At 33.0% G+C, this 27,737-nt stretch overlaps 4 protein-coding genes across 28 annotated transcripts; 2 read left to right on the forward strand and 2 right to left on the reverse strand.

Moving 5' to 3' along the window:
* Nucleotides 1–3,174: 3,174 nt before the first annotated feature.
* Pf13_0198_4 (Reticulocyte-binding protein 2 homolog a) lies at nt 3,175–5,418 on the forward strand. Of its 4 annotated transcripts, none has more exons than XM_011185404.3 (4): nt 3,175–3,309; nt 3,575–3,837; nt 3,893–3,993; nt 4,620–5,418. In XM_011185404.3, exons 2-4 carry the CDS (start codon nt 3,648–3,650, stop codon nt 4,806–4,808), a joined length of 480 nt encoding a protein of 159 aa, XP_011183706.1. In that variant the 5' UTR covers nt 3,175–3,309; nt 3,575–3,647; the 3' UTR covers nt 4,809–5,418. The 4 variants fall into 4 exon arrangements, with proteins under 4 accessions (XP_011183706.1, XP_028896536.1, XP_011183707.1 ...); XM_029040703.2 differs by having other exon boundaries at nt 3,294–3,309; nt 3,373–3,837; XM_011185405.3 differs by lacking the exon at nt 3,175–3,309 and adding an exon at nt 3,316–3,519.
* LOC105212970 (uncharacterized) lies at nt 4,828–5,418 on the forward strand. The gene has a single exon (XM_011185403.3). The coding sequence runs from the start codon at nt 4,828–4,830 to the stop codon at nt 4,999–5,001; it is 174 nt and encodes a 57-aa protein (XP_011183705.1). The 3' UTR covers nt 5,002–5,418.
* On the reverse strand, nt 5,407–15,250 carry LOC105212968 (PAN2-PAN3 deadenylation complex subunit PAN3). 12 transcript variants are annotated; one of them, XM_011185397.3, is made up of 13 exons: nt 15,094–15,250; nt 13,039–13,320; nt 11,210–11,286; nt 9,256–9,750; nt 8,706–9,180; nt 8,191–8,307; nt 7,968–8,088; nt 7,745–7,867; nt 7,545–7,674; nt 7,339–7,475; nt 7,089–7,280; nt 6,816–6,978; nt 5,407–6,713 (listed from the first exon to the last, which is right to left on the reverse strand). In XM_011185397.3, exons 2-13 carry the CDS (start codon nt 13,070–13,072, stop codon nt 6,603–6,605), a joined length of 2,175 nt encoding a protein of 724 aa, XP_011183699.1. In that variant the 5' UTR covers nt 13,073–13,320; nt 15,094–15,250; the 3' UTR covers nt 5,407–6,602. The 12 variants fall into 12 exon arrangements, with proteins under 12 accessions (XP_011183699.1, XP_011183702.1, XP_054084714.1 ...); XM_011185400.3 differs by having other exon boundaries at nt 13,039–13,283; nt 15,094–15,241; XM_054228739.1 differs by having other exon boundaries at nt 13,039–13,504; nt 15,094–15,221.
* Nucleotides 15,251–16,460: 1,210 nt separating this feature from the next.
* Nucleotides 16,461–27,458, reverse strand: LOC105212967 (beta-2 adrenergic receptor). 11 transcript variants are annotated; one of them, XM_054229177.1, is made up of 6 exons: nt 27,324–27,458; nt 26,212–26,337; nt 19,633–21,300; nt 19,395–19,538; nt 18,389–18,647; nt 16,461–18,264 (listed from the first exon to the last, which is right to left on the reverse strand). In XM_054229177.1, exons 4-6 carry the CDS (start codon nt 19,525–19,527, stop codon nt 17,688–17,690), a joined length of 969 nt encoding a protein of 322 aa, XP_054085152.1. In that variant the 5' UTR covers nt 19,528–19,538; nt 19,633–21,300; nt 26,212–26,337; nt 27,324–27,458; the 3' UTR covers nt 16,461–17,687. The 11 variants fall into 11 exon arrangements, with proteins under 11 accessions (XP_054085152.1, XP_011183690.2, XP_054085151.1 ...); XM_011185388.3 differs by having other exon boundaries at nt 26,194–26,337; XM_054229176.1 differs by having other exon boundaries at nt 27,291–27,433.
* Between the last annotated feature and the right edge of the window lie 279 nt (nt 27,459–27,737).

Genomic DNA, 27,737 nt, shown 5'->3' on the forward strand with positions numbered 1-27,737 from the left:
AGCAATAACAACACATTAAACTTATGACAGCGATGATTATGATTTATATTTTTTCACAAATAACGACATAATTCAAAAGGGGTCACGTTTATGCCTACGGCAAAGCTTCTGTACACTATTTTTAGTCCACTTATGATGATCATCATGCCATTAGTTTTTTCAATACACGTATGGTCTTTTTCTATATTTGCTAAATAAGAGACAATTGAAAACTTTAAACCGTTCTCATGAGAAATCTACTTTTTTGAGTTGTGACCCTATGCATGTAAATGAGCGATATATTTTCGGTTTCCTTATTGCGGTTCTAGGTACCAAATTTGGAGCACTTTTTATAGCTTTAGTTTCGACTTAGTTATGGTACTTTATAAAACTATTATACTCGGTGAAACATGTCACGAGAGTATAAAAATAAAATTAAACACTGCAATTTACATCGATGTCAATATTTATCAAAACTTTGATGGGTTAATTTCTAATAGTTATTTAATCACTTTTAACAATATGCTAAACTTCTGAAGAGACGTAATTATGAAATTACAATGAAATATTACAAGAGTGGGCGATATTATTTATTACAACTGTGAGCTGGCACAGCTACACCAGGATGATGTAGTCAACTAACCCAAAGAATTTTTATAAACATTGGAATTGCCTGGACAATCACCACTTAATATGCAATTAAAAGTAGCATCAGTTATCATCATGCTGCATAAGAAAAATCAACCTCGACTTTGCAATGGAACAAGACTGGCTATGAAGAAGCTAATCAATATCGTATTCGAATCCAAGATTGAGTCAACTTTGTAATTTACTAATTTCTTGCATTCTTCAATATAAGATTAGAAAAATACAAAGTTTAACAAACAATGTTGATTTGCGTTTAATACAGATCTACAATAAAGGACACCAATCATTGTCAAATTTACCGGCTGTAACATTTTCGTCATTATGCGTAAGAAGCGCTATCGGAATTTTATTACACTAACCGATGTTGCGTTGAGCGTAGAAGCAAAAGGATTATAAATACATACTAACTAAAAGTTGAATTTACTTTTATACTTTAAAAAATAGCTTCGTTTCTAGTTAGTTGTCCCACCCAAAACGTTGATTTCACATGCGCAAAAGCAGGTTCATGAATTTTGATAATTTGTTCTATATGTATTTGTTTTTCAATTGTCCAAATGTTTTAATAAAATTTGCGAAAAAATATAAGTGTAATTTTCCAACTAAATTGAAAATTAAAACATATACAGTGGAACTTCTCTAACTCGAATCGCCATAATCCACAAAAAAACTTCGAGTTATAGAATTTCATTAAAACATGCTATTTTTTACAGAACTGTAAAATACAGATTTATACCCAGTTTTATTTATTCAATTCGCATAAAGTTTTATGTACATACATATGTACGTTAAAACATGTATTCTGTAATTTTGTTTGTTTGTCTCTTGACGTCTGCATCCCATGCCTTTGTTACATGATTTATGCTATCCATAAATGTAATATCATATATTTTGTTTGCCTTCTATATCGTAGGACTCTTTTAAAATGCTGCCTCGATAGTAAAATTTTAAATTTTGTATTATGTCCTGGAAAAGTTCGATTTATGGAAGAAAAAAAAATGGAAGAAAATTCAAAGTTCGAGTTATAGAGATCTTCGAATTATAGAAGTTCGAGTTATGGAAGTTCCACTGTATATTTTATAATAGTTTTTTAGTAATAGTTCTGATTTGTAATGATGAATTTATATCATATTGAAATAAATATTTTTAATTTTTTATTAATTTTTTTTTCATCATCATATTTGCAGGAAAAAATTGACCATTTTGTGACAACTTTTATATTGGATGGGAATCTGTAAAAAATCTTTATTTAACAATTTATAACACACTTCATTGTTAAAAAAAATTTTTCACTTAAAATTTTGTATAAATACATTCGATTGTTTTTCTTGGCAAGATTGTTTTCATTGAATCGCCTTTTCTTGTGTGACATCACATCGAGAAAACGAAAAGAATAAAAGTAACGGTAAAAGTATGTCGTTAACATTAAATATATTATTTTTGTAACTCAGCAATAACAACCGAAACTCCTCAACATTAAAAGAATTTGCATGGAAACTGACTCCAACACAGGTTGTAACCCATTAGAAAAGATGCATGATGATCCCATGTACACAAGAGTTTCGGAAAGTACTATTTTGAAATAAGAATAAAGAGCGTTTTCCTATTCATTCCGGAAATATGTACAAGTAGATACCAAGATTCTATTTAAAACAAATTTATTGATTTTGATCTTGGCCTATTGGCTATATTAGGTCCAATGCACCACTTGAATATCGCAACATTATCGGGAAACGAAATGATGTATCGAATGATTAAAATTTACTAAAAAACGTTTGCAAAATTTTTGTGGTTAATACTGTTATTTCACTCTGCTGTCAAATAATGTACATGAAAAGTGCAGAACATATAGACGACGATAAGCGATAAGCGACATCTGTCAAATATTAAAATACACGTGTTCTTATGTTAACAGACAACTGCACGACTTCACGACAAAGGGTTGAAGTCTTCGCTGTCGCCAAATTAGAAATGTTTCTAATTTTGCCGACGACAATGGCCGCTGTAGAGCTGCCACTAATATGTGAAATGTAAAATTATTCAAAGTTCTCACAAGTATGATGTTATTCTGCCAGCAGAAACGTTAAATAGCTTTGATATATCATTTATAATAACAACCGAATATTTAAAATAAATAATTTCACTTTAAAATAAATATGTATATTTTATTGAAGTGAAAGATTTTAGTACGGCAACAATGAAATTGCTGTTTGTTATGTCGCTGCCGTCTTCAAAATGTTCAAGACGATGGCTTCAAAGCGACATTTGTGATCAGCCGTCGCTACGTCGTGTCGTCGTCTTTGTGTTCAGCATTAAAAGCAACAACAGCAAAAGCAAGTTATCTGAGTGGAGAGTTTTGTTCTATGCTTTAAACACATAAACGACTGCACGACACGACGTAGCGACGACGAAATTTTATTTTTTTCCTACCATTAGAAAAAATGTTATTATTTCTAATTTTTTACTTTGTACCTGACCTACAGCGAAGTTTATAATCTTTTCATGGAAAGAATTTTTAAAGCTTAATAAGAGTAATATTTTTCCTGCAATAAATCTTTTTAATTTTAGTTGTCCATATCGAAAACTCATCCCTGAAAAAGTAACTCTCTCCGATCATATATCGATATAAATTGTTTTTCACTAAACGTGTTAATAGGGCGTTGTTTTCATTTTTAATTGAATAGAGTGAGTTAACGTTTTTACTTTAAAAGTGTGTTTAATATGTATATAATATACTTTCATGTATAGATCTGAATGAAAATAGTTTGACCGTAGTTGCTGAAGTACATGTTTAGAAAGAATTGCACTTAAAATTTGCCGTCTTTCGAGACTACTACTAGTATATACGTGACGATTTCAACCAACTAACAATCATAGCCTTATTATTTGATAGAAGTAAAATTAAATAATCTTTGAAGTGATCTATATGAACCCTCGATTACACTTTCAGATAATATTGAACTTAATAGCGTTAGCTTTCAATCTATTTCGAGCAGTCCTGTGAATATTGAGTTGAATTAACAATGTCAACAATTGAGGAACGTACAGCATATGAAAAGAATCCATATTTTACTGGACATATCTATGGAAATTTCTCCCCTTTTTATGTGACGATTGCTGTCTGTACTGTCGTACTTGGTTCTATTATTATTTTAAATATAATATTAGGATGTTGCTCGAAACATCGTAAATATTGGCAGGATAGGCACACAGGTTAAATTTGAGTTATAAAAGTAATATTAAAATATTAACGTACTTGGATTAGCAGGTAATCGATGGTTGGTTTCTATTTGGTCAGCTACACCTCATTTGCAGCCACCCTTGGATTTCACAGAACTAAAAGACGCATCATATTTTGAACGATTTTACGTAAGTCTTTCAACTGAATAGAATATGAATATATTGTCAATGAATTATTGACATAGTAAAACTCCCTATTAATAATTAAATAGATGGTTCCACATTATACTTTGATTGTTCTATGTATATGTAGTTTTTTAATGTATGTCTTAAATACGATATTTCTTTTATCGTATTTGTGAATATTTTAAATAGCCAAAATAAGTAATATTATAAATAGTAACCCGCGACGATTTACGTTTTGAACATATAGTATTGTTTCACAGTCAATAGCGGACAAAGTATAATGAAAAAAACTTTCTGCAGGATTTCAAATAGCGTCTATGAGAACAAATACTTTAAATTATAAGACGAAATTGATTTGATTATATGCCACACAATATATTACATATTTGATATGTTGAAGGTGAGGCAAACCATTTTCTTGTGATTAATGCAACAAAAGCAAAACTTTTTCCGCCACTAGATATTAACACTTTTGTTAAAAATATTTCAACATTGTTTTATAACAATATAACAGGCATGAGCTTGTATTGTAATAAAATAGTTTATGAACTAGACAAACTATGTAGAGGCAGGTATATATTTACATAATTAGATATCTAATTTATTTTTCATTTCTTTTTTTTTTTAAGCCGAAAACGCATATCTTTCGCGAAGATATCGAAGCAGCGGAATTGCCTGTTCAACAGCAGATACATACAGAACCACCTTCTCATCAGTTACAACAACAAAGACCACAACGTCCTGAAGGCCGTACATTACATCAACAGCGACAACGTGAAGAATACGTTGAATTGCAAAAGCGTGAAAGCGATATCTAAACCAACCAACAGCAATAATATGGCTTTCATTTTGTTTTATCCAGCCGTAGCAGCTCTTGCTCTCTTTATTATGGGTGTTGTAATTTTAATATTGCGATTTGGGCCACGCCTTTGTGGTTTACGACATCACGCACTTCCCGATAATCATGAATGGGATGAAAAAAGTTATGAGCACGAGATTAGTTATGCCTAAACCGCAATAATTTTTATCTGAATTGTTTATATCGAATCCTACATTCTATCAAATAACCATAATTCTAAAACCGTAAACAATAATTAAGGCGACACCCATATTGAGACATAGTACAAACTTTGTATAGCCGCAAACTCAAATCAATCTCTAAATCATTTTACAAGTGCCTTGGTCAATCAACATTTATTCGAATATACAATAAATTTATAATGTAATCATAAGATATAGACTTTTTAAACCATTCCGTCCAAAAGGGTATTTTTAAAATCAGAGCACAATTTACAATGCTCTAGTAATTCTTTAATTTTAAGATGTAAGACAATTTATCAATTTTTTAACGCCATTTATGTAAGCATGTGCTGCACAAAGAAACATATTTCCAATAAAGACAATTAAAAACGTAAATACGTAATAAGATTTTGTTTGTATTTTTATTGTTAAATATAAGTCTTACAATAATTTAAGATTACTTAACTTTCTTTTAGAAGAAATAAGTTGGGCTTCTTTATGTTGTGGTATTGGTTTTTTTTTTATCAAGCGTGACTGAACAGGAAGTCTGCAATTCTGATAATTTGTATAATTTATTACATATTTTTATCACTGAGGTATAAACGATAAAATTTTAAACTAAATATGAAGAAACTGCACGCAATACATAAGTATTAGATCTTAAAGAAAATTTTAATATAAAAATTGAGAAGTTCACCTATTTATCCTTGCATAAGGAATTTTAAAAATAACACTGTATTTAGAAAAAGCCTTTACAGCGTAGATCGCAATACTACAAAAATATTATATTAATATAAACGGAAATAAAAAAACAATAAAATTATTATATTAAGTCTCCATAAATTTCCCAGTCAAAGGAGTGTAAAAAGGTCGCTTCGAAGAACGAGATGCATTATTTGCATTTCTAATTGGATTTCTTCAACATAAAGTTACTACACAGATTTTACATTTGCTTGTTGTTTTCAATTTTAACACAACTCTTCGTTTTTCATATTTTCCTCAATTCTGTAAAAATATATCATTTACTCCGTCATTTTTTTTACAACAACAACAAAACGTCTTATTAGAATACAATAGACGGCGCCAAGAACGTGTTTAAACATTACAAGCATAATTCTTCTTCTCCTTGTCCTTTTTTGTTTAAACTCTTGCCTTTGTTTTTGCTTTTCTTTCTGATCAATCAAGACTTTTAAAAAGTACTTTGTTTTATTATTAGTTTTTTTTCGAATTATATTTTTTCGGTTTCCACATTAAAATCTTTTTAGCTTAATAATTATATGTCGCAGGGATAAATAGATATGCAGTTCGAAAAAGAGAGGGGAAATATATTATTAATGTTTCGATGGATTTAATTATTTGTAGATAAAATGCTGGAATTCGTCTATTTTACAAATATCCTCGAGCTTATTATCCCCCTCTTAATAGACGGTGGTCTTTATACTAACAGTTCTGTTCAGTTACAACATTTCTTAATGCTACCAAATAATGCGACTGTTGCTGTGAATATATTTGCTTTTAATGCCAATCATAGTAAGGGAGATGCCAAATGTGGCGGGACTGATGGTGGAGACTCTATCAGTATTTAGAAAGCATTATGTCGGGGCATTCATCACTAACTCGGAAAATGCATTTTCAAGACAATTTTTGAGTTCAGCATATGTAACAATCAAAACGGACTGTTCGTCACGCGACATTAGTTGAACCTAAAAGAGAAAGGAAGTTGTAGTTAATAGATGGATCATCTCATCTACTTCATATTAATTATTTATATTGATAATTATGTATTATATAATATTTCAAAGTACTCGTTCTAATGCGCCGGCATCCAATTTATTTAAACAGTTTACGATATGTGCGTGATCCAGCCATGGGCGGCCATCTTCTGTGACGGAATGAAACAAATAATCACGAAACAATTTCAGCATATATCTATCACCAGTCTCTGACCAAGTACAATCCATATTAAAACTGAAAAAAAAAATAAAAATAAATATGTCAAATGGTAATCACATGCATTCTTTGAAAATAACCGTACGAGATATATATATATGTAATAATAATATGAAATAGGTACGTACTCTGGTCTTTCGTTTATGCAGTTTAACTTCACCAAAATTCTATAAAGCCGACCGTTCTCCATTTCTTTGGCCAACTCGTCTTCCTGCATGTCGCACAGGCTTTGCAATGCATCCATTTGTGTGTAAAAACGTGCACCAATCATTGGCATAAGATCAGTTACTGAGCGTCGTTGCGTTGTCGAAAATAGATAACTAAAACGAATTAGTGTAGTGAGGAAATGCTCCATCAGTTGGTTAAGAACAGTCTTACACAATAAAATTTCGCAAATCAGTAGAATAGTGGCGTGATACCATCTCAATGCTGTTTTGAACATTCTCTCGCTGAACTGACTGTAAACATCGACATGCTAAGGCTAATACCAGCCGACCTAATGCAGTTAAATCGTCCTACAAATGAATTGTGAGTGGTAGGTTATTTAGCCTGTAGTACACCACATTTAATAGATTGATATATACTTGCTGATGCATGCTAGCCACTGCCAGGGGATTAGCTGCATTCGGGTCGAATTGTGCTATGTCACTTGTACCACAAAAACTCAAACGCATCCGTTTACCAGTCACTAGTACTTTTGTTGGATCCAAGACCCTTTCGATTTTGAATTTGAGTTTCTAATTAAAAACAAACATAATTGAAATGCTTCTGATCTTCGACTCACTTGCAGGCGAGTCCTGCCTGGTGGATTGCACGTAAACCAGCTGTCAGTTGCATGATAATTGACCAAATAGTCGCTTCCGGCAATAGCGGCCCATTGTTAGTACGTTGTAAGTTACTCTTGTGGCTGCAAGAGAAAACGATATACATATATACATGTATATGTAATGGACCTGAAATTGATATTAATTCACGAAAAAAAAAAATTGTATGAACGTATTTCGCACCTGAAGGGGCGCGCATCGCCTTGGAATGGATCGGGGTAACCATTGGGCTCCTGTGTGGGCGTAAAGTACTTTGTAAGCAAGGTTTGTGAACCGGGATGATAATCATAAACTAATACTAACGCTATAAATACCAAAAAAAGCATATACATATGTAAATATATAGCAAAAACAACAAAAAATTATATACAAATGTACAAGTCTTGAAGCAAATTGGTTTACATACAATTATCACCAAATGCTTTTGTCGTGAATATCTCACGCAGTTGTACCACATTCGAATGTTGCAATTTCTTCCACATCTCTACTACGGCCATACATTTTGTTGATTGGAGGCGAAAACCTACAGAACGTAAATTAAATCTTATGTTTTAACAAGTTTTTCATGAATCATTCAGAAGACTTTTTATTTGAATGTAAATATTATTGTAGAATTCCGGGCACGGTATTTTCTTTAACAATATTTGTGTTCATATAGTGATAATCGCAATAATATCGAAACATCATGTATATAGAATTAAACGGCTTAGGGTATGTAAACGTTCTACCAAAAGTTGTACAAAAATGCTAAGTTTATATGGTTCACGTGACAAGAGGGAATTATTAAGATTTGTCTCCCTTATCTTATTATTACCTTCGACTATAAATTGTGTGACTTTTGCTTGTTTGCACAATAAATTTGGAGGAAAAACTAATAATTTTTATATTGATTTATGCAATTAGTCGGCTCTTTGCACATACCATGTAATCTCCGTAAGCAATATTTAATGCCAGTAGTGCTATGTGTTGCCTTATAGGTGGATGAAAGAATCGTGATTTTTCCGTGCAGCGCCTGTACTGGTTCCAAGGGGTATAATGAGTGATAATTGTCTACTTCCGGTGGAAGGGCATGTTGTGCAACATCGGCCGGGTCCAGCATTAAATTTGAGATCTCGTTGCGGGCAAGAATTTCTGATCGCATCTCATCAGGCAGGAAGAAGGCAGATTCCAAGTGTGTTTTAGGCTGCAATGCAATTAAATTGGAAGCTGGTCCTGGATATACATGATGACCGGTATATAGCAGTGGGGGTTGTACTGCCGGTATTGGTGCCACCACCGAAGGTGCGGCGTGATGCGCACTAACGGGGTCAACAACATTATTCACCACGGCATTACTATTGGCGGCGGTTGTATGGTTGGCAGTTGGATAAAAATAGATGGTTCCACCTACGTTTTCCTGCAATAAATATAGTGTTGTAGCAAAGGATATATGAATATGTAATAAATCGATTAAATTAAATCATTGTCAAACCTGATGTACGTTCGCCGGCAGAGTTGTTGGTATGGGCGAGGCATGAGGTGTGATGCGCGTTGGAGATTTTTCACTGCCACCACTTACAAGATTTGTAGGCGATTCGTTATGCAGCATGTTGCCGCGCACTTTCAAAGGTGTCGACATGTTGACGTATGATTGCGTCCCAGTCGGTGGCTGAGATGTCGTAATAACTCCGTTTACTAAGGCGTGTGACGGTTGGGTCGGCTGTTGCGATTGCTGTTGATGTTTATGGTGATGTTGCTGTTGTAGTTGTTTTTGTTGTGCAACGGCGGCAGCAGCTGCCTTCTGCAAACCAAGCAGAGATGAAGGAGTACCATTCACCGATTTCGCTACAGATGGACCAACACCGCCACCAACATTAACACCGGTATTGCTAAGACCGTTGCTCAGCATAGGTGTATGATAAGGTGTATAGAAATTTGGGGACGAATTTATGCGTGTTGGAATGAATTCTGGAGACTGCGGGGTAACCTGATGAACAAATTATAAACTTATAAAATACACAGAAGCTTGCTTAATAAAACGACATAAATGCATGTACAGTATACTCTCGAAAAGTAAATTCTCAGAAAGTAAATAATCGCGGAAAAGTTAATCACATTTAAGATTACACATGCACCTCGAAAAAGTAAATTTTTTAATTTACTTTTCAGAGAGTGTGATAAAAAATTCGAAACGAAGCAAGCAGAGTTTTTTACGATGTTGCAAAAAAACACTTACTCTCTTGTTTATCGCGTCTTTTTAGTAAATAAACTCTCCTACTTGATCCACTGGTTTAAAAATGAAAACGATGCAAATCAGGTGTCAGACTTTTTGAATTGTCGTACAAAAATGGTCAGAAAATATTTTGTAAAAGAAAAAAAAAAGCAAAAGAATATTCAAGATTTTTGCTCTTCATAGTAAATAAAATGCATTTAATATTATAAAAACAGATAATTTATGTATATATTTGGAAAAGTAAATTATTCGAAAAAGTAAATTACCCAAAATACCAATCGATTTACTTTTCGAGAGTATACTGTATAGATTATAGCAGTTTCAAATACATAGGCTAAAATACATATGTCTTCTAAATACATCATGTAAGTACATACTTAAGTAGGTATGTTTAGGAATAGCATGTTCGCTTGCTATTATGAGCTCTTGCAGCCAACTACAACCGTTATATTATCGTTATTATATGATCGTTTTTGTCTCTCTCTGGTACGACGGTACTGGTTTTCTTGAGATCACTTTCGAATAAATATTTAAACTGTGCTCAACTTTCTTTAATTTCTTAATATACTAATTCTAATGATAGGAGGCTGTCGGGTATTGAAAAGATCAAGAAAAAATACTACAAGACACATAATAGCATTTGAAAATTTTGCACTTGATAATCATATCGACTATTTTTAGCCAATTTTAAAGTCTTTTCAATAAATCTGGCACATGCCGCATATCTAAAATAATGATCCCGAAAATACCGAACAATATGTGGGATTTCGTAGTTTAATGAAAAAATATTTGGAGTCAGTTCATTCGTTCCGCTTTCCCTCATCAACCTAATACAAAGGAATTCGACCCTTTAATTAATTTTGTACCGTATACGGAAGCATTACAATAAGGATGATGGTAGATTGGGATACATGTTATTCGTTTCGGCTCTTTTGTATAATTGAGTCGAAGATTTGGTTGTTGCGGTGGTTCATGTGAACCACTCTCTGAAAGCCCTGCGTCATAAGGTAAGAACGGATCTTAAGACTCCATCCACATTTTTTATCTAACCAGATAGACTCCATCTTAACACGCAACAGCAGAAGAAATAGTTGCCGCAAAGAGTAAATTAATATAAATGAATGCCATTTTATAAGATGTTAAATTCTATGGCATAAACTAATATAAAAACTACAATCAAACGTGCTTAGATTAATAAAATATGATTATTTACCATATACGTTGCAAGTTTGCTTTCTGAGGGAATTCCGTTTGAAGGGGGATAAAATATGGGATCCATTGCAGCTGTATCTGAAATATTAGATAGTTCAAATTTACGATTGAGTTTGTTCTCGGTGATTTCTACCAACAATACAAACAAAACGAATTTTTATCTTCAAGACTAAAAAAACTATTAAATTGTAGAAATTGGATATGGAAAGGCCATATATAAAATAAAAAAGCGACTACCTAAATGTATCATTTGGCACATGATGGTTTTGTATTAGAATTTTATGGCTCTTATTGCTAAGGTAAAATTGTTTATTACGTCCCTGTAATCCATTGACGAAATTTCCATTTTGATATTCATTATACATTTTCTTTCGTATAGAGCGAATTTATTGTTCTTACCTACAACTTTTATTTGCAGTTTTACAAGATATTTTACTAGTCTCACAACAGCCAGTGCTACGCCACCATAATTGACCTAGATTCTATCGAACCAATTCGACGATCTAACCCTGTTTGAATCAGTAAGTTGTAAAATTATTTGTTCATCCTTGGAGCAACTCCTTGCTGTAGAATTGTTCTATATCCTTTAGCTACATACGTGTTAAGAATGATCATATACATATGTACTTGGTATTAGAATTAACTTGAAATGTGAACATTCGGTTATTACACGAACACATGTGGATATTTGACCAGAGACAGATGAATCAAATTGTTTGCTTGTGCAGCAAACGAACTTACTTGTTGCAGGGTTAAATAAAAAAGAAACAAGTTTGTCTTGTAAGGTAATGTAAACGACGCAACTGTTTGGAAAGATATGTGTTTAATAACATAATGACATACATATATGTACATATGTACAGATGAATATACCTCAATAAATTTTTCTATACCACGACTACGTCCGTTAACACCTACATTATGTTAAACAAATGATACCGTTGCGTTTCGGCTCACTGCCGAAAAACCTAGTTTACGAATAACGACTATACATGTGTATGTACATTATTGGGACATGATATCGGCAAATTTTAGGGCCAAATAACAGAACAGAAAAATAATAAATACTATTACATACTTACATATGTATGTTATATGCACATACATACGTGAAGAGAAGAGAAAACGCTTTCTAAACCGCCTTACAAAAATAAAGCAATACACGTCCAACAATCGAGCTTTAATTTCAATATGAAACATTGTAGATGTGCGAACTATGCAAAATAACGTAAAAAAGAAAAATACTAAGCTGGAGTAAAAGAGTGGATAGGTGAAATACATTTGAATATACACATACATATGTATGTAATTTTGTATATTTCTTTCTCACTATCTTCGCTAAATGCAACAATTATGTCTCGAACTTTGCATTCGAATCCAATGAGAAAACTTTAAAGATAATTCAACAATACCCCTTCTTTTAATTTACATTTCTAGCAAACATGCAGAATCTATTGAGTTCTCTTCCTAAAAGAAGCTATACACTTGATCACATTCACTCATAAGTAATGTAATTTACTACAACTACTTTACTTTGATCGGAAGAAAACTTTAAATCGCTATTTCTGTTTTATAAACAGCCATAAATTATATCTCACACTAGCACACGTAACTTATAGTCCTGCAATCGGAAAAATATATCTACATATTTATATAATTCCTTTAATTTATTTTCCCGGATGTGTTTGTAAACGGGGCTATTTATGCGCTACGAAATTCGTATTAACAGACCGGAGCGTTTAGCCGCATTTTATTAAAGAAGAAATAGCAATATCAATAGATTATAGTTTCCTTTATTGTTACATTATCAAAAGTACTTAGGGTACTTACCTGCTGGAAAGAAATTGTTTAAGAACGTTGACATTTTTCACCTCAACACTCAGCTGAGCAAGGGGATTGTCGGTGGCGGTGGGTTATATAATTTGTCGTGTTCTTCGTTGATTTTATAATCGGGGTCGTTATCGGAATGGCCGTCGTTTTATTTTTATTTTTGTTGTTTTCAGTTATTAATAATTTTGTAGCTTTGTGATCCTTCAAGATTTGGTTTCGATATTTTGACAGTCGTTACAGATAAACTGTTATATATTTTCTTATGTTATTGTGCATTGTGTACTAATTGAATTTATGCAGTACACATGTAAGATTTTGTATCATCAAATATATTTTTCACCATATTAATGATATCCGGATTAATAATAATAATGAGAATTTAAGTTATGTAAGAGTGTTGACACAAAATTATTTGAATTATTGCATTCAAGTATAAATCCAGTCGCAAAAGTGTGCTTAAATCATTCTTATTCCAATTACAAAAGGAATTATTACATTTCATTTTACAATACGACAAATTAAAATGTATTCTTCTCTTAAGATATTTACATTTATAAAATACTAGTATTGAAAAATTAGAAGTTGGCTAGTAGGGATTTACCGGTGTGCAACTACATATGTGGTTAATTTGAGCGCAGTTAAACCATCTAAGCATATATGTACTTTATTTTTATGTTAACTAGATTTTAAAGATTATTAGTTACAGAATATGTAAGATTATGTTTAAAAAGTACTGTAATGAACATAGGGTATTGTTACCTAACTTGCAATAGCCGTGGTATTTTGAAAACGGGATTACGGTATCCTATTACATACATGTTATGTATGGATTCCTCATTTTCACGTCGAAATTTTTACGACAGGAAAAAATGATTTTCCGATCACCTTTGTCTTTGAGCTAGTATATTCCGTTTTCAAAACACCCTACCAGCCAGTTACCAAAATGAAATGTATTCGTATTTGTAATTCGTAGCAGGCACGTACACAAATCTCATATTCGACGAAGCTTGTTATAATATGTATGTAATTCCACAAATCCATTCCAGAAAAATACGAAAGAAAACGAAGAGAAATATGTGAAGAGAGCTTTTACATACATACATAAATATGTATATAGAAGTAAACAAAAACAGCTGCCGTTTTTACTGCTTACGCTTCGTATCTACCTTTCTGCTTCCTATTCCAAACATGCATTGTAAAATTTCTTTGCCTTAAGTATAATTATTTATATGGTTCATATTGTTTTGCTTTATATAATTTAAAAGTTTGAAAACGATACATCTTCCATTTCCGATTTAACGCAACAAGCTCATTTTCAAATTTACCAAACCTCGGCATCACAGTTTTCATATATATTCGAATATACGCATACATATTTATTAACTTTGCAAAGTTAGGAAGTGGATAATTATAAACTATTTCGAGTAGGACAATATATTGAAACAACAGTTGTATTAACTGTTAAATTATCAGTATTTGTGTTTTTCCAAAAAGCTTGACATACTTAATCCTTCATTATCAAATAAGTTTCATATGAATATATACGTGTGTTTCAGCATTTAATTATTTGTATATACTTTTGCTTTACAAGACCGCAACTATGATTTAGGGAGTACATTATAAACTGCTTCATGGCTGAATCAAATTCCAAAAATTACGATCAAAATATAGTTTTTTTAACTTTCTAATGATTTAAAACGTGGAACATTTCTTGTGTGAGAAAAAGTACAAAATATGATTCTTGGTTGGGGTCTTTGTCGAAATATCACAACTGCTGAGACTTTGTAAATGCAATAATGTCGCAGAAAGTTTTAAGTTATAATGTCAAACAAAGCAACGCAATTTAACTTCACAAAATGTCGCGCACACATGCAAACCGTTACCTAAAAACGAAGAAAAAGTTAAACCTTGATCGTTGTTGCCTTAAAGCGCCGCGTAAAAACTGCAACACATAACACTTGGGGAAAAAACTCAGCGACTAAAATCTATTTCTTCACATTATGCATCATTTTTAAACACACTTAAGTTTTCTATATTAAAAATATATTTATTTACATTATTGAGTTTGATGATGTTTGCCTCGCGTGACTGTTTCACTGCGTCTTCGTCGAAAAACTTTTCTTCTGATTTTTCACATATGCTATTGGAATATGTTTGGCTCACTCGCACTTCTGTTGGTTACATTGGTAATCAACATGAAGAGCATTTACTGATTGGCAATAGATTAAAGCTGCCAGATTCAAGTCTTTTAAACGAAAGATGGAAAATAAATGTGAAAACATTTTACAGCGCCCTCTGGATGTGAAATATTTGAAGATGTAGTTAAAATTAAACACCGTATCAAATACAGTGGTACTTCCATAACTCGAACTTCTATAATAGAACTTGGTATTGCTTGCATAAATCATGTAACAAAGACATGGGATGTCAAGAGCCAAACAATAGCAAACTGCAACAAACAAAATTACAGAATACATGTTTATGCGAAGTAAATAAATAAAACATGCATCCATATTTTACAGCTTTTTCAAAAATTGAATGTTTTAATGAAAATACTATAACTCGAAGTTTCTCTAACTCGAAGTTTTTTTTTACGGATTATGGTGATTCGAGTTAGAGAAGTTCCACTTATTACCTTACCACTTATAACTTTTAAATTATTTTTGTACACAATTCTGACACTTAAATAATTTGGTGCTGATCAATAATTTTAAATTCAATATTTTTCTTGTACTCATTTTTCCAAATATGCAAATTTCTTTTGAATTTTTTCAAGTTATATTTATAATTCTGTTTTCACCACGATTTTATTTGTGTATATACATATACATATGTTTTATTCATGTTGCTCGTTCAACGGAGTACTTACAAATCCCCGATGTTCGTTATTTAAGATACTCAATAGCGGTTTTCGTTAAAACGAATATTCGTTATCTCGGAAAACTACTGTACGTCAGTTTTATTAAAACAATATATTTTTCAACGCGATGATAATTTTTATTATTAAATACTCATAAGTTTAACAGTCGAATGAAATATTAAATTGTTATTTCATAACTTCAACTATCCTAAAAATAAATTCGAATTTTCAAAATCATACTTAAAATACTTGAAGAATATTATCGGTCAACACGAAAATATAAACTTATTATACTATTTTTGTATGTACTTATGTATATATTTTTATCAAATCATTGAATTCTTAGGTTTATAAACGCAATGCAGCACTCAAAGGGAAACTGTATTTATCCCACTAAGGAAAAAGGATAAAAAATGTGTTTGCGTATCTCATTGTAAAGATTTTTACTTCCACACAAACACGCCGCGAGTGCAAATAGTGCGTTTATAAGTCGCCAAAAAATTAAATACAAAAAAAAAAAATACATTAAAAATACCAATTGTAATTTCGAATTGTTTTGTTATTTGAATATAGTACATATACACATCAGCTACATTGCCCTCCTCCAGAAGGCCATGAAGTGTAAAAATTTAAATAAAAACTATTACAAAATATATCAAAATATTTCCGGGTTACATACCAACAACAATAATATGTGGAAATAATTAATTCGAGTACTTTGTTTTAGAGTTTAGTTTTGGCTTTAAGCAGAATAAACCCGAATTTTCGGAATTTCAAACACCACTTCTCCTATCTAAATCAAAAAACTCTCCGACTTATGATAATAAAGAATAATTATTGTAATTTTAAATAAAGGGAATTCTATAAAAGTGTGATTTCATTGTGATTTTATATGCAAATAAATGCACAATTACAAAAACATATACGAGTATAACATATGAAGTGGTTTATGCAATACGATTTTTGAAATAATTTTCTACATATACGGGATGTATGTATGTAGTATTTACTCGTATGTTTCTATGACTTTGAAAAGAGCTTAGCGAAAAATGTATTATATGTAGTTGCATACATGTGTTTATGTGTAAATATTATGCAAGTATGTACATATATTACGATACATTCACTTTTCGAATCGCGCATCGATTTGTCAAAACGGCTACATCTTAAGCTAACTTAAATTTGAATAATTCAACTTACGATGTAAGGTAACTAACTTACGAGAATAAGTTATATATATTCGTATGTGGTTACGGTTATGAAAAAAAAAAAACAAAGAAACATTTTTGGTTAGGGTATATTGCATTTGTGAATTTACATAGGGAAATTTAGGTGATTTTAACAAATTTCCATATGCATGTACCTACACATGTACAACCACCGTTACAAATGTTGATACATACATACGTAAATTTATGAATATACATTCATATGTATTATACTATATATACTATTGATGTTGTAGTTTTTATCATTGCCACCGCTTTATGCTCAAAGTTTTTCACAGAATTGAATATTTAAAAAAAAATTCACATTTGAATTACATCCATTCTACATAATTTGCATAGATCAAGCATACAATTGCGTATATTGACTTACTGAGTTCAATATGTATTGTTAATTCAATTGGATTGTTTCTGATTGATAAAGATGTGTTTCATCTTGATGTTTTTTGAAAGTTCGAATTACAATGCGGGATTGTAATTGAATTTGTTAGGAAAATCGAAAGAAAGGTAAGCCAATTGTGAAAATTAATTTAACCGTTCATACTGTGGAAAATCTAACGACTCTAGTCATCTGGGTCCAATCCGATTAGTTCCGCTTGCAAACGGCCCTTAGTCTTGCAACAAATTGTTAAACAAAATACTCTAAGTGCGATCCGAAATTGCGGCGACATACTGGTCATAATGATGATTTTCCAAAATGAATTCAGCACGCCAATCCAAACGACCAGAAAATTAATAAGAGTACTTTGGATAACATCACCGGTCACCACTTCGTAGAAGCGCAGCACCATCCATGGCAACCACGACATCCAGAATGCAAACACTAATACGAATGACATCATATGACTAGGATTCGATAAATTTTCAGCTAATGCGGTTGCATATTCTTTGTCATGTATAGGTTCGCCCGATTTAAGTTTTCGCATCATTACAAAAATGTAACCATAATTATGTACTATGGATATAACGCTAGGACCTAAAACTAAAATCGCCAGAGTCGCACTGTACGCCGTCATATTGCCCCAGTCAAGCATGCAAATGTGTGTCACATTGTTCGTGATGGGCTTCGTGTAGCCAAGAATCGGTGGACAACAAAGTAGCGCGGCCGATATCCATGTGAACACCATCCAACATTGGCATCTGCACATATATACATATATAAATACGTATAGTAAATACAAATTAATTATCTTTGCCTTAAATTTACTATTAATGAATGGTGAAGAAGAGTTCGTATATACGAGAGATGATTGCACTTATGTACCTGGTTTTTGTCTGCACAGTCTCATAGCGAAGCGGCTTCCGGACCGCCAAATATCGGTCCACAGAGATCCACATGAAGGTATACACGGATACGGCCCACAGTGTCACCTCCAGGTAACCGGTGAAACGACACACAATATCGCCATACATCCATTCTCCAGTCAATGCAGGATACACAGAGAAGGGCACAACCAATAAACCGCAAAGTAGATCCGCAACAGCCAGCGAGAGTAGATAATAGTTGATGACCTCTGTGGGACCTACATACAATATGGAACAAATGTGTGTTAGTAATTCATACTTGGCTGCATTGATACTTTACTCCACACATTAGACAAATAAGTATTGAAAATAGTAAATAAATAAAGAAGCATCAGGAACCAGAGCTGACTGGGCGAAAAATTGTTAAAATCTCTAGATACTCGTACATATTTGAGCAATAAGAGTTGGGCAATAATTGGATAATATCTTAGAAGACTCTGAAAATCAGTAAGTCCAGAACTATCATGGTTGAAAATCAAGTGAATCCATAATCAATAAAAACAGTTCCCAGTTCCCATAAAAAAATCAAATGAAACTACTTGAAAACTTATTTGATTTTCACAGGGTATTGTATTAAACGCCAATGAAAATTAATTTTCAAATTAAAATGTTTCCTGGATATACATATGTACATATGTACAAATTAAAAAATTATAAAATTGCTATTTTGTGTCGAATAAAAATACTAAAAACTCATGTACAAAATTGCATTTCTAAACTACAACCAAAAATATTTACTATTATCCATGCATCGGCGCGCAGCCGTACCTTCTTCCAAATTCATTTACGGAGCATCCTGTTACAATTTCATAAATAATAGTATAGGACATACATACATACATATATATTTAATACATAAAAGTACAAATAGTTTTCACAAATTTCTTTGGAAAACGTTTTTATTGAATTTATCAGTGGTGCATAATTACCAGAGGTGAGACTAACGATAATTAGCAAGAACACACCTTTAAAGTTCGCATAAGTGGCTATAATGAGTAGGTTCGATATGACAATAGCGACGCCAAGAATGGAGATGAGTACAGCTTTCGTAAGTGCCTCCAATTTGGAATTATCTTGCAGGTAACTCATTTCCTGCATTTTCGGATGACCTGTGAAGGAAAAAGATGCGTGCAAAGTCTTCCTAAAACGTACACTTTGATTGTATGGCATTAAGGTAATGCATATGGTAAAGCACCCGCTAACCTTATATTCGCTCATGACGTCTTCATTTCGATTTTCAGCTCTCCGCTTTCCGAAGCGATGGGGTTGCTATTTAGTCTTCACCTTGCACTCGCTGTTTTCACCTCTTGCTTCCCAACAGTTGTCTCACCACACTCGAAGGGTTTAACAAAGTATAGTCGGCACGAAGCTCCAGTGCACGCGAAGGTCGCTTCCCGCTAGAGCAGTATGTATGTGCGCGAATGTGCGCTCCCTTAAATTTCGAAGGGCAAGTGTTATTGTTAAAGTGAAGCCTATTTGGACAACAGCCAAATACGGCTGCACTCGGCAAATTATTTCTTAACCTGCACTCACATATGCACTCGAATACTAATCGTTAAAGCACATGCATCTACGAGTGCATACATACATAAGTATACGCGTATGTAACACTATGCAGGATTATTGGTTCAAACAAAGATGAAGGAGTTTCTTATCGTCGCAGAGGTTGAAGGTTGAGGATATTTATGAGGGAAATTTCAATTTCGATGTGCTTCGCTTTTAATGAGTATATGCGTTTTTATATTAATTTTAGCTGGTTTGTCTGTTTGGTTTCGTTAAAAGATGCTTCTATTTAAATTTGTTTAAATTTAGATTCAGCGCAGTTGTGCGGTGTCGCGTTAGTCCTCTGAAGCTCGATAGTGTTTGGTTTAGCTAGTTGATTACATATCTTTTTTAAATTGCATGAAATACATACTAGTATGTATATTGTGTTGTTTTATCTATTAAAATGGTTAAAACAGATGCAATTCAATATGCATTGGTTAATTTTATTATATTTAATATCCGATTTCATTCGAAATTCACAACACTTTGATTAAGGGCATTAGTTTCATATGATTTATGCAATGCTTTTGATTTCATTTATGAAATACATAACTCTATAATATCTTTGCGATAATAAATGTCGCATTTTTAATTCTTGTATGTTCACATTTCTAATTTTTATTTAATAATAATATTATTATTATTTTTATTTGTTTGTTTGTTTTAAAAGATTTCTAATTAAAGTACTTTAGATTAGTAAACTTGAAGGTGTTTAGGGAACCTTTCATTTCAAATGCATCTTTCAAAGTACATAAATATCGCGAGAGCGAGTTAAAATTCAAACTTTTTGGTAATAACTATGAACTACTACATACATACATCTATTGCTAGCACAGTGAATGGTCTGTGTCGGATTAATAAAATGTCTTAATTGTAATTTTACGCGTTTTAATTATGGAAGAATTTGATTTGTTGCTTCCAATGAGCAAACCTTTCAATTGCAACGGTTGATAGTGAGTTCTTTTTATTACGGTTATATTTATAATATGTTTGTATAATAAATAGAGCACAGCACCTAAATATTTGTGGTTGTTGTTTTTGTTTATTGTTGTTATTGTTTAATATATGTTAACACTAGATACTTGTAGTACGGATGTATCATATAGTGGTAACGCCGATTTTAGTCCGATGCTGAAGTGTACTCCTTATATTGCTTTACATATTTTCGGACAATTTCAATCAACACATATGTGTTCACTTTTAATAAGCTCACATATCACCGACAATGCGACAATGATGATTTTGGCCTTTCCTATTCGGTTGAAACAAGTGATCTCGTACTAACCAGTATCCGTCTAGTGCAGGTGTTTGCTTCTTGTGAGCTACCTGTGGAATGAGCCAATAAAGAAGTTATAAATTAGTTATCGCTCCTGATCTACAACCTTCTGCAATTAGATATTAAATAATATACCTACATGCATATACCATACATACATATATCATAGAATTCGCAAACTATCGATAGTGAGCGATAGTATGACCACTTACCATCGATACTATCGATGGTATACTTTCTTCTTCTTACAATGGAAATCAATGAAATTAAGATATAAGTTAGTATCATCATTAAAGCAAATAATATTATTTTAATTATAATTATTATTTATTCTTGATTAATCCAATGGTTTCTGTTACAATAAAATAATACATTCTTGGTTTTTAAGCGCGCTCGCCGGTCTGTAATCAGCCTTCCACACTTGCTAAATATGGGATACACAACGTCCATTTGGAAGATTCAACAAAGGCTGTTTCAGTGATAATTTGTTCCAAATACTTCAACAAAAAATGCAAATTAATTAGCAAAAACATAAACTATTACTATTACTCAATATCGAACGTACGAAAATGAATAATAATATTTTTCGTGTTATTTTAAATACTATCAATAGTACGGCATACACCATCGATAGTTTGCGAACTATAATATATCATATACAAAGATCAACCCAGTGTCGGCTCTAAGTTTTATAGATACTAATTCAATACTCATGTTTTTACAGATCAAACTGTTGTAACGAAAATGTGTGGGTTTTCTATTTTGTTAAACGCACATTCTATGAAAAAACAATCACAATTACAATTACAAATATTACGTTAATATAAAATGAAATTGAGTGTGTCTAACATCGTACTAGACTATTCCGAAAAATGCAATTATTAACATAACTCATCACATTAATATTATTATCTCATAAGCATATGCAAAGTTGCATAATATCACCACACAGGATCAGGTTCGAATAATTTTTCGACTATCTGTCCTTCGATAGAAATTATCAATTCTCTGAGTAATTTCACTTTTCTGACACAAAAATCATTTTTCATAAAGCCATCAGCTCAGCCGTTCGGAGTCAGATTGAACTTATAGGACCCTCCACTAGTCTAAGATATACATTCATGCACATTTGTGTTTACATGTTTGTATGTATATACGATAAACAAGTCATGTACACAATGCCCTACGTCACTTACAATGGGCATTAATGGACATCAACAAGCGCACAGACTTACACCTTTTTTGCATGGTCAAATGGGCGTCATTGCGCCAATAAACTATAAACAAAACAATCCGTTGGCGCCTTGCTATCGCCCTTTCTTCTACGAGAATTTGAATTACCGTTATATTGAATTCGTCACTGGTGACGTTGACGTTGGGTATGCAATGCAAATCTTTTGTAATAAATAATTAGTATTGTGGCGCCACGGTTCGGTGCAAACGGTGACGGCGCTTGAAATATACGAGCTTCGGTAATCAATGCAGTTATATCATCAAAAAGTCATCAACTCGTTAGTCTAGGTCTACGTTGTTTGTTGTTTGTATATGTTCTACAATATGTACCCTGAGTGCTCGCTACGTTTGTTGCAAGCCTCAAACATACAAACCTCTGCAAATGTCCGTGTCATTACATGTCATACATACATATGTATTTATATCAATTAATCAGTGCAGCTTAGAACGGGTAACTTATAATTCCATGTCTTCCGAGACGCGTATTATTTAAGGAGTGTGATATGAAAATATAAAAGCTTCTTGGATTGTCTTTAAAGGTTGGACAATCCCACAGGTCAGCGGCCTCAATACAGTATAATACTGTCCGATAGTCGATTCTGTCCTGTGGCTCACAAATTGTGTACGAGACATTAATAAAATCTGAACAATTTCCTTAAAGCAAAGCATAGCAAGTCAGTGCTTTGACAAAGTTTCACGCTCATTTAACAGAAATTTAAAATGCACTTGCAGATATGCACGCTGACATATATGCATGTATATGTTCTTACAAAATACAAGTTATTAATTTTTCAAAGGCAATGTGACCAAAGCGTGCTATATATTTCTGGTCATTGTTTATTTGTAACTATTGATTTTGTAGTGTTCACTGGAATGCAAAAGATTATAGATGTGGACATACACATGCTTCCCTCTACAGCTGAAATGAATGCAAAGCAATGCAAGCAAAGCACCCTTGCATATATACATGCTCATACTCATACGTAAGTTGGCAGAGCCAACAGAGATGCATAGGGCGTATGAGTGACATTAAAGTGTGGGTCGACTACTGCCTTTTCAGTATATTGAAAGACGGATGTATGTTCTAAGTTGAACTTAATTATATTATGCAAGAGTAGCATGGTTATTAGAATTAGTGTAGTGACTTTCTATTCCTAAATCACAAGTAAACTTGTGTTGTTAACTTTGATAATATCTGAAAATCTAAGAGCAATCTGTTTTTTAAAGCCTCTAAGCTACACTTTCCTACACACCATTCATGCATATACCTGCTACATACCATGTGTACACGTAGACTATACCGGACATTTATCTTGATGCTCACACATTAAGGTAGTTCTTAATATGGATTCCTTGTAAGTGTAAAACAATACAGTAACAATAACATTAAAATATAGGTAGTTACATAAAAAACCGATTGCTGCACCATTATATGTAAATACATTTTCTGAAATCTCAACCAAGAGGAATTCATTTGGGCAGCATAAAAATTTGTCAAATAAAGTGTAGAACGAAAGATAATCTTCCACGAAAGAAACTGAGCGTCCTAGCTCAAATACAAACATATTGTCAATGGCATTTTGTGCAGTGGCTAGTTATCACACGCTCATACATATGTATGCACATACATATTTACCTTAATGCTTGCTTACAGCTATTAGGTGGATTTAATGTGGCATATGGATACGATGTCGTATAACTACATGTACAATGATCACTTCAGTCGATAATGACAGACATGTGATACCGCCAATTGGCGTTGATAAATCACTTAATCGCGTTTCCAGCGAACTTGAGGTCTTCGAGAGATGGAAACGGTTATTGTAAGTTAGCGTTAGGATGAGCCATGAGGACTTATGTACATATGTAGGTAAATGAGTGCATGATTTACTAAAACTATATATTCATTCATCGGATAGGCACTTTAACCAGATGCAGAAATGGAGGGATCTTTACTTTTCAAATCATTAAAACTAAAATCTGTATTATTACTCAAATGCAGGAACAGGTAGACAGGACAGACATCAAAGCGGATTTAAACGAAAACAAAAGCGATTTACAATGCGATTCCGAGCTGACGTGCGAAATGTGCAACAAGTGACGATGTGTGGCGAGCTTTACGCGTTCATGCTGAACTTTGCAAAGCATTTAGGAAATAGCAGACAGGATTATAAACCTAAACGCATTCCAAATACCTGCGTATATACCAACATTTATGTATATGACTACACCGTGAGATACCGAAGTTATGGTACTCAAGTGCGCACAAAATGTTTTATGTTGCACAGGGGAAACACTTGAATTTATTTACACGCGATTCATAACGACGCCCCATTTCCACAAAAAACCGCGTACCTTTGCGCCATATCCTTATGCAATAAAGGATGAGTGTGCATACCGTCATTTCAGAGACGACGAGGATATGATCACCGTTTGGTAATTAGCTGTCTGATGCCACGTGTTATGAGAGTAAGATTTCTGTATTTGATTTTTTACTTCTGCATCGTTTGGCCTTTGTATTTTAAAGTTTTTTATGAAAGAATGTATCCTCTTAGTATGGTACTGATATGTATATCCGTTTATCAGACTTTACTTCCAAAATTAACGGATACTCGTAAAACTGAAATTTGAAATAACGGTGTATTAATGCAAATGTAACACTTATTTACTTTCGTGAATTCCGTTCATATTGCTGTAAGCGGAAAGTAGTCCTATCGTAGATTCAAAATGTAATTGAAATTCTACACTATTTCCAGCATTTCAGCAGTTTACAAATAACCAACTATGCAATATTTATATGTATGTATGTATGTATATAGTCAATTTGTAATACATCGATACATGGAGGCGATCTTGTACAATGTTATAGTATAAGCTAATCGTTATCGATCGTCCATTAGTCGGTATAAGTGTGGCAAATCGACAAATTGGCTTTTTAACAATCCAAATATATACATATAGTGTATATTTCATATGTACATATTTAGGCATTTTGCATATTTACATCCCGATTATAAGGAACATATTTGCCATATTTCCAATTGTCTTAAAATAAATATCGCAATTAATACCTGCAATTGCGTATTGAATTATTACACCATGCCTTACAATATACCTACATATGCTACATACATACATATGTACATATGTATGCACAAGAATTTGTGGGAAAATTTTGTTAATTCGCCATTCGCCATCTCTTTTCCTTTCTTTTTGTTTAATCGATAAAAGACGGAGAAGGGGCTCATGAAAATCACATCCATATTCCAATGCATAGTGTATTGAAATGCAAAGTTTGTTTAGATATTGGTGACTTTAACGAAACTAGACATTGAATATGAATGGTTAGTGATGCAGTTAAATATATGCACTTCGAATTAGTAATAATATTTTCTATATAATAACTTTCAATTTATATACTCAAATATACGAGTATCTACGTAAACTTTTCGAAAACTTCAGAAATTCATCTCGTATGATATGGACACGTAAATAGGTTTGTAACTGACTAGTTGGGCTTGTGTTCATAGTATAAAAATGGCCGTGAGAAATGATTATATGCCTACGGGAAGGGCGAAATAATGATACGATATACATATGTATATATCTATGTAAGTGTGAGTGAGTGTACTTTATATGATACTGTTTTACTTTATATTCTCCTCTAATTTCATGATAAAGAATATGGTGAGAATAACTGAATTACTTACGTCAACGCTCACATTTACCAATTTAGTACACCGGCCAATCCTTTAGAGCGTATTAAGTGAATATCGTTGCACATAACGCTATTTTCGCTTACAATATATGAACTGTTTTACGAAAAAGTCAAAGCACACTCTTTGCATATTACGCTGGAATTAAAAACGCACTTTTATAAAATTTGTGAGGAAAATTGGATAGAGTTAACGAAAGGGTATTTCTTGAGCACCAAGCTTTGGCCGTCATTGTCGCTTTCCTTCTTACTGCTCATGTATCTGCGACAGATACTTCTCAGTTCAGACGTTTGCCTGAATCAATAAGCTTTTTCTTTTCATATTCTCTTGTGATATAATTTAATTATTTAAATCTTAGTTAAATACTGAAGGAAAGTAACGAATTAAAGTTCTTATGACACATGAGTCTTTTTCGGACTGTAGAAATAAATTTAAAGCGAAATCCTGCAATTCATTGTTTATCACTCCTGTATTCCTTTTACTTGTTTCACTAATACGGCTATACTCTTGTTCGGGCTCAATACATGTATGTTGGTCTTTCTTAAGTGAATTCTTCCGTCACTCTTAATTATTTTTTTCAATAAAACCTATTATTTTACGAAATTAATTATTCCAATCGCTGCCAGTTAAACGCCAATTGTGACCTGTGCTGGATGACATCTTGGCCATGAAGCGTCGCCACCCACGCTAATTGCCGATGGTCTGGTCGTTAGTCGTTCCAACTGGAGCTTAGTTCGCCACATTTACTTTTTTACCTGCGCACCAATTTGTAAGTACATACTACATATGTGTATATATGTAGGTATAATCATATATATATATACATACATGTATATATGTATGTATCTGTTCCCGGGGATACAAGTTAAACAAGTTAAGGAACTTATTTGTAATTTTTACAGTTATGTGAAATGAATATTCATCACTACTTGATTTATATTACATTCTTCTTGCAATCAATCGCCATCGCCTACAAAATCATTTAAACTATCGATTTTTTATATTTTTGGCACTTTTCACTAATGGCGACAGCAGCAACAGCAGCGTTGTCGGCTGCAGCAGTGAAGGCTGACTATATAGAGCTCATTTACTTTTTTGGTTACACATAATTTTCCTCCACCAACCATTGCCTCAACCGCGCACATTCTCCGCTTTGCGTGTATCCTTTTTCGCGCCCGACTTAACCGCTTTGGGCCTCAACATCAACTGAGCACTTGCAGAGCCCTGAAATGGCAGATTAGCAGCGAGCTACCAAAAGCACTACTGCAACTACATGAACAAATATCCAATGAGTACGTAGGGCTTCATACGTATGTATGTACGAAATTGTTGTTGGCATACGCACTGCCTTCGTCCGTAGTGCAGGTCAAATGCTGCGACAATGTTATTGTCCGTAAAAGCTTTGTGTGGCCTCGCTCCCTTCGATGTGCCAAAATTGTAAACAGGCGCATGCGCCATACCGCAAAGAGTACCATCGAAAGCCAGTTGGTACTGGAGGAAAAGCTCGAGACTGCTTTTAATACACTTGCTGCTTACTT

The sequence above is a fragment of the Zeugodacus cucurbitae genome, chromosome 4, assembly GCF_028554725.1.
Source record: "Zeugodacus cucurbitae isolate PBARC_wt_2022May chromosome 4, idZeuCucr1.2, whole genome shotgun sequence".
Lineage (NCBI taxonomy): Eukaryota > Metazoa > Arthropoda > Insecta > Diptera > Tephritidae > Zeugodacus > Zeugodacus cucurbitae.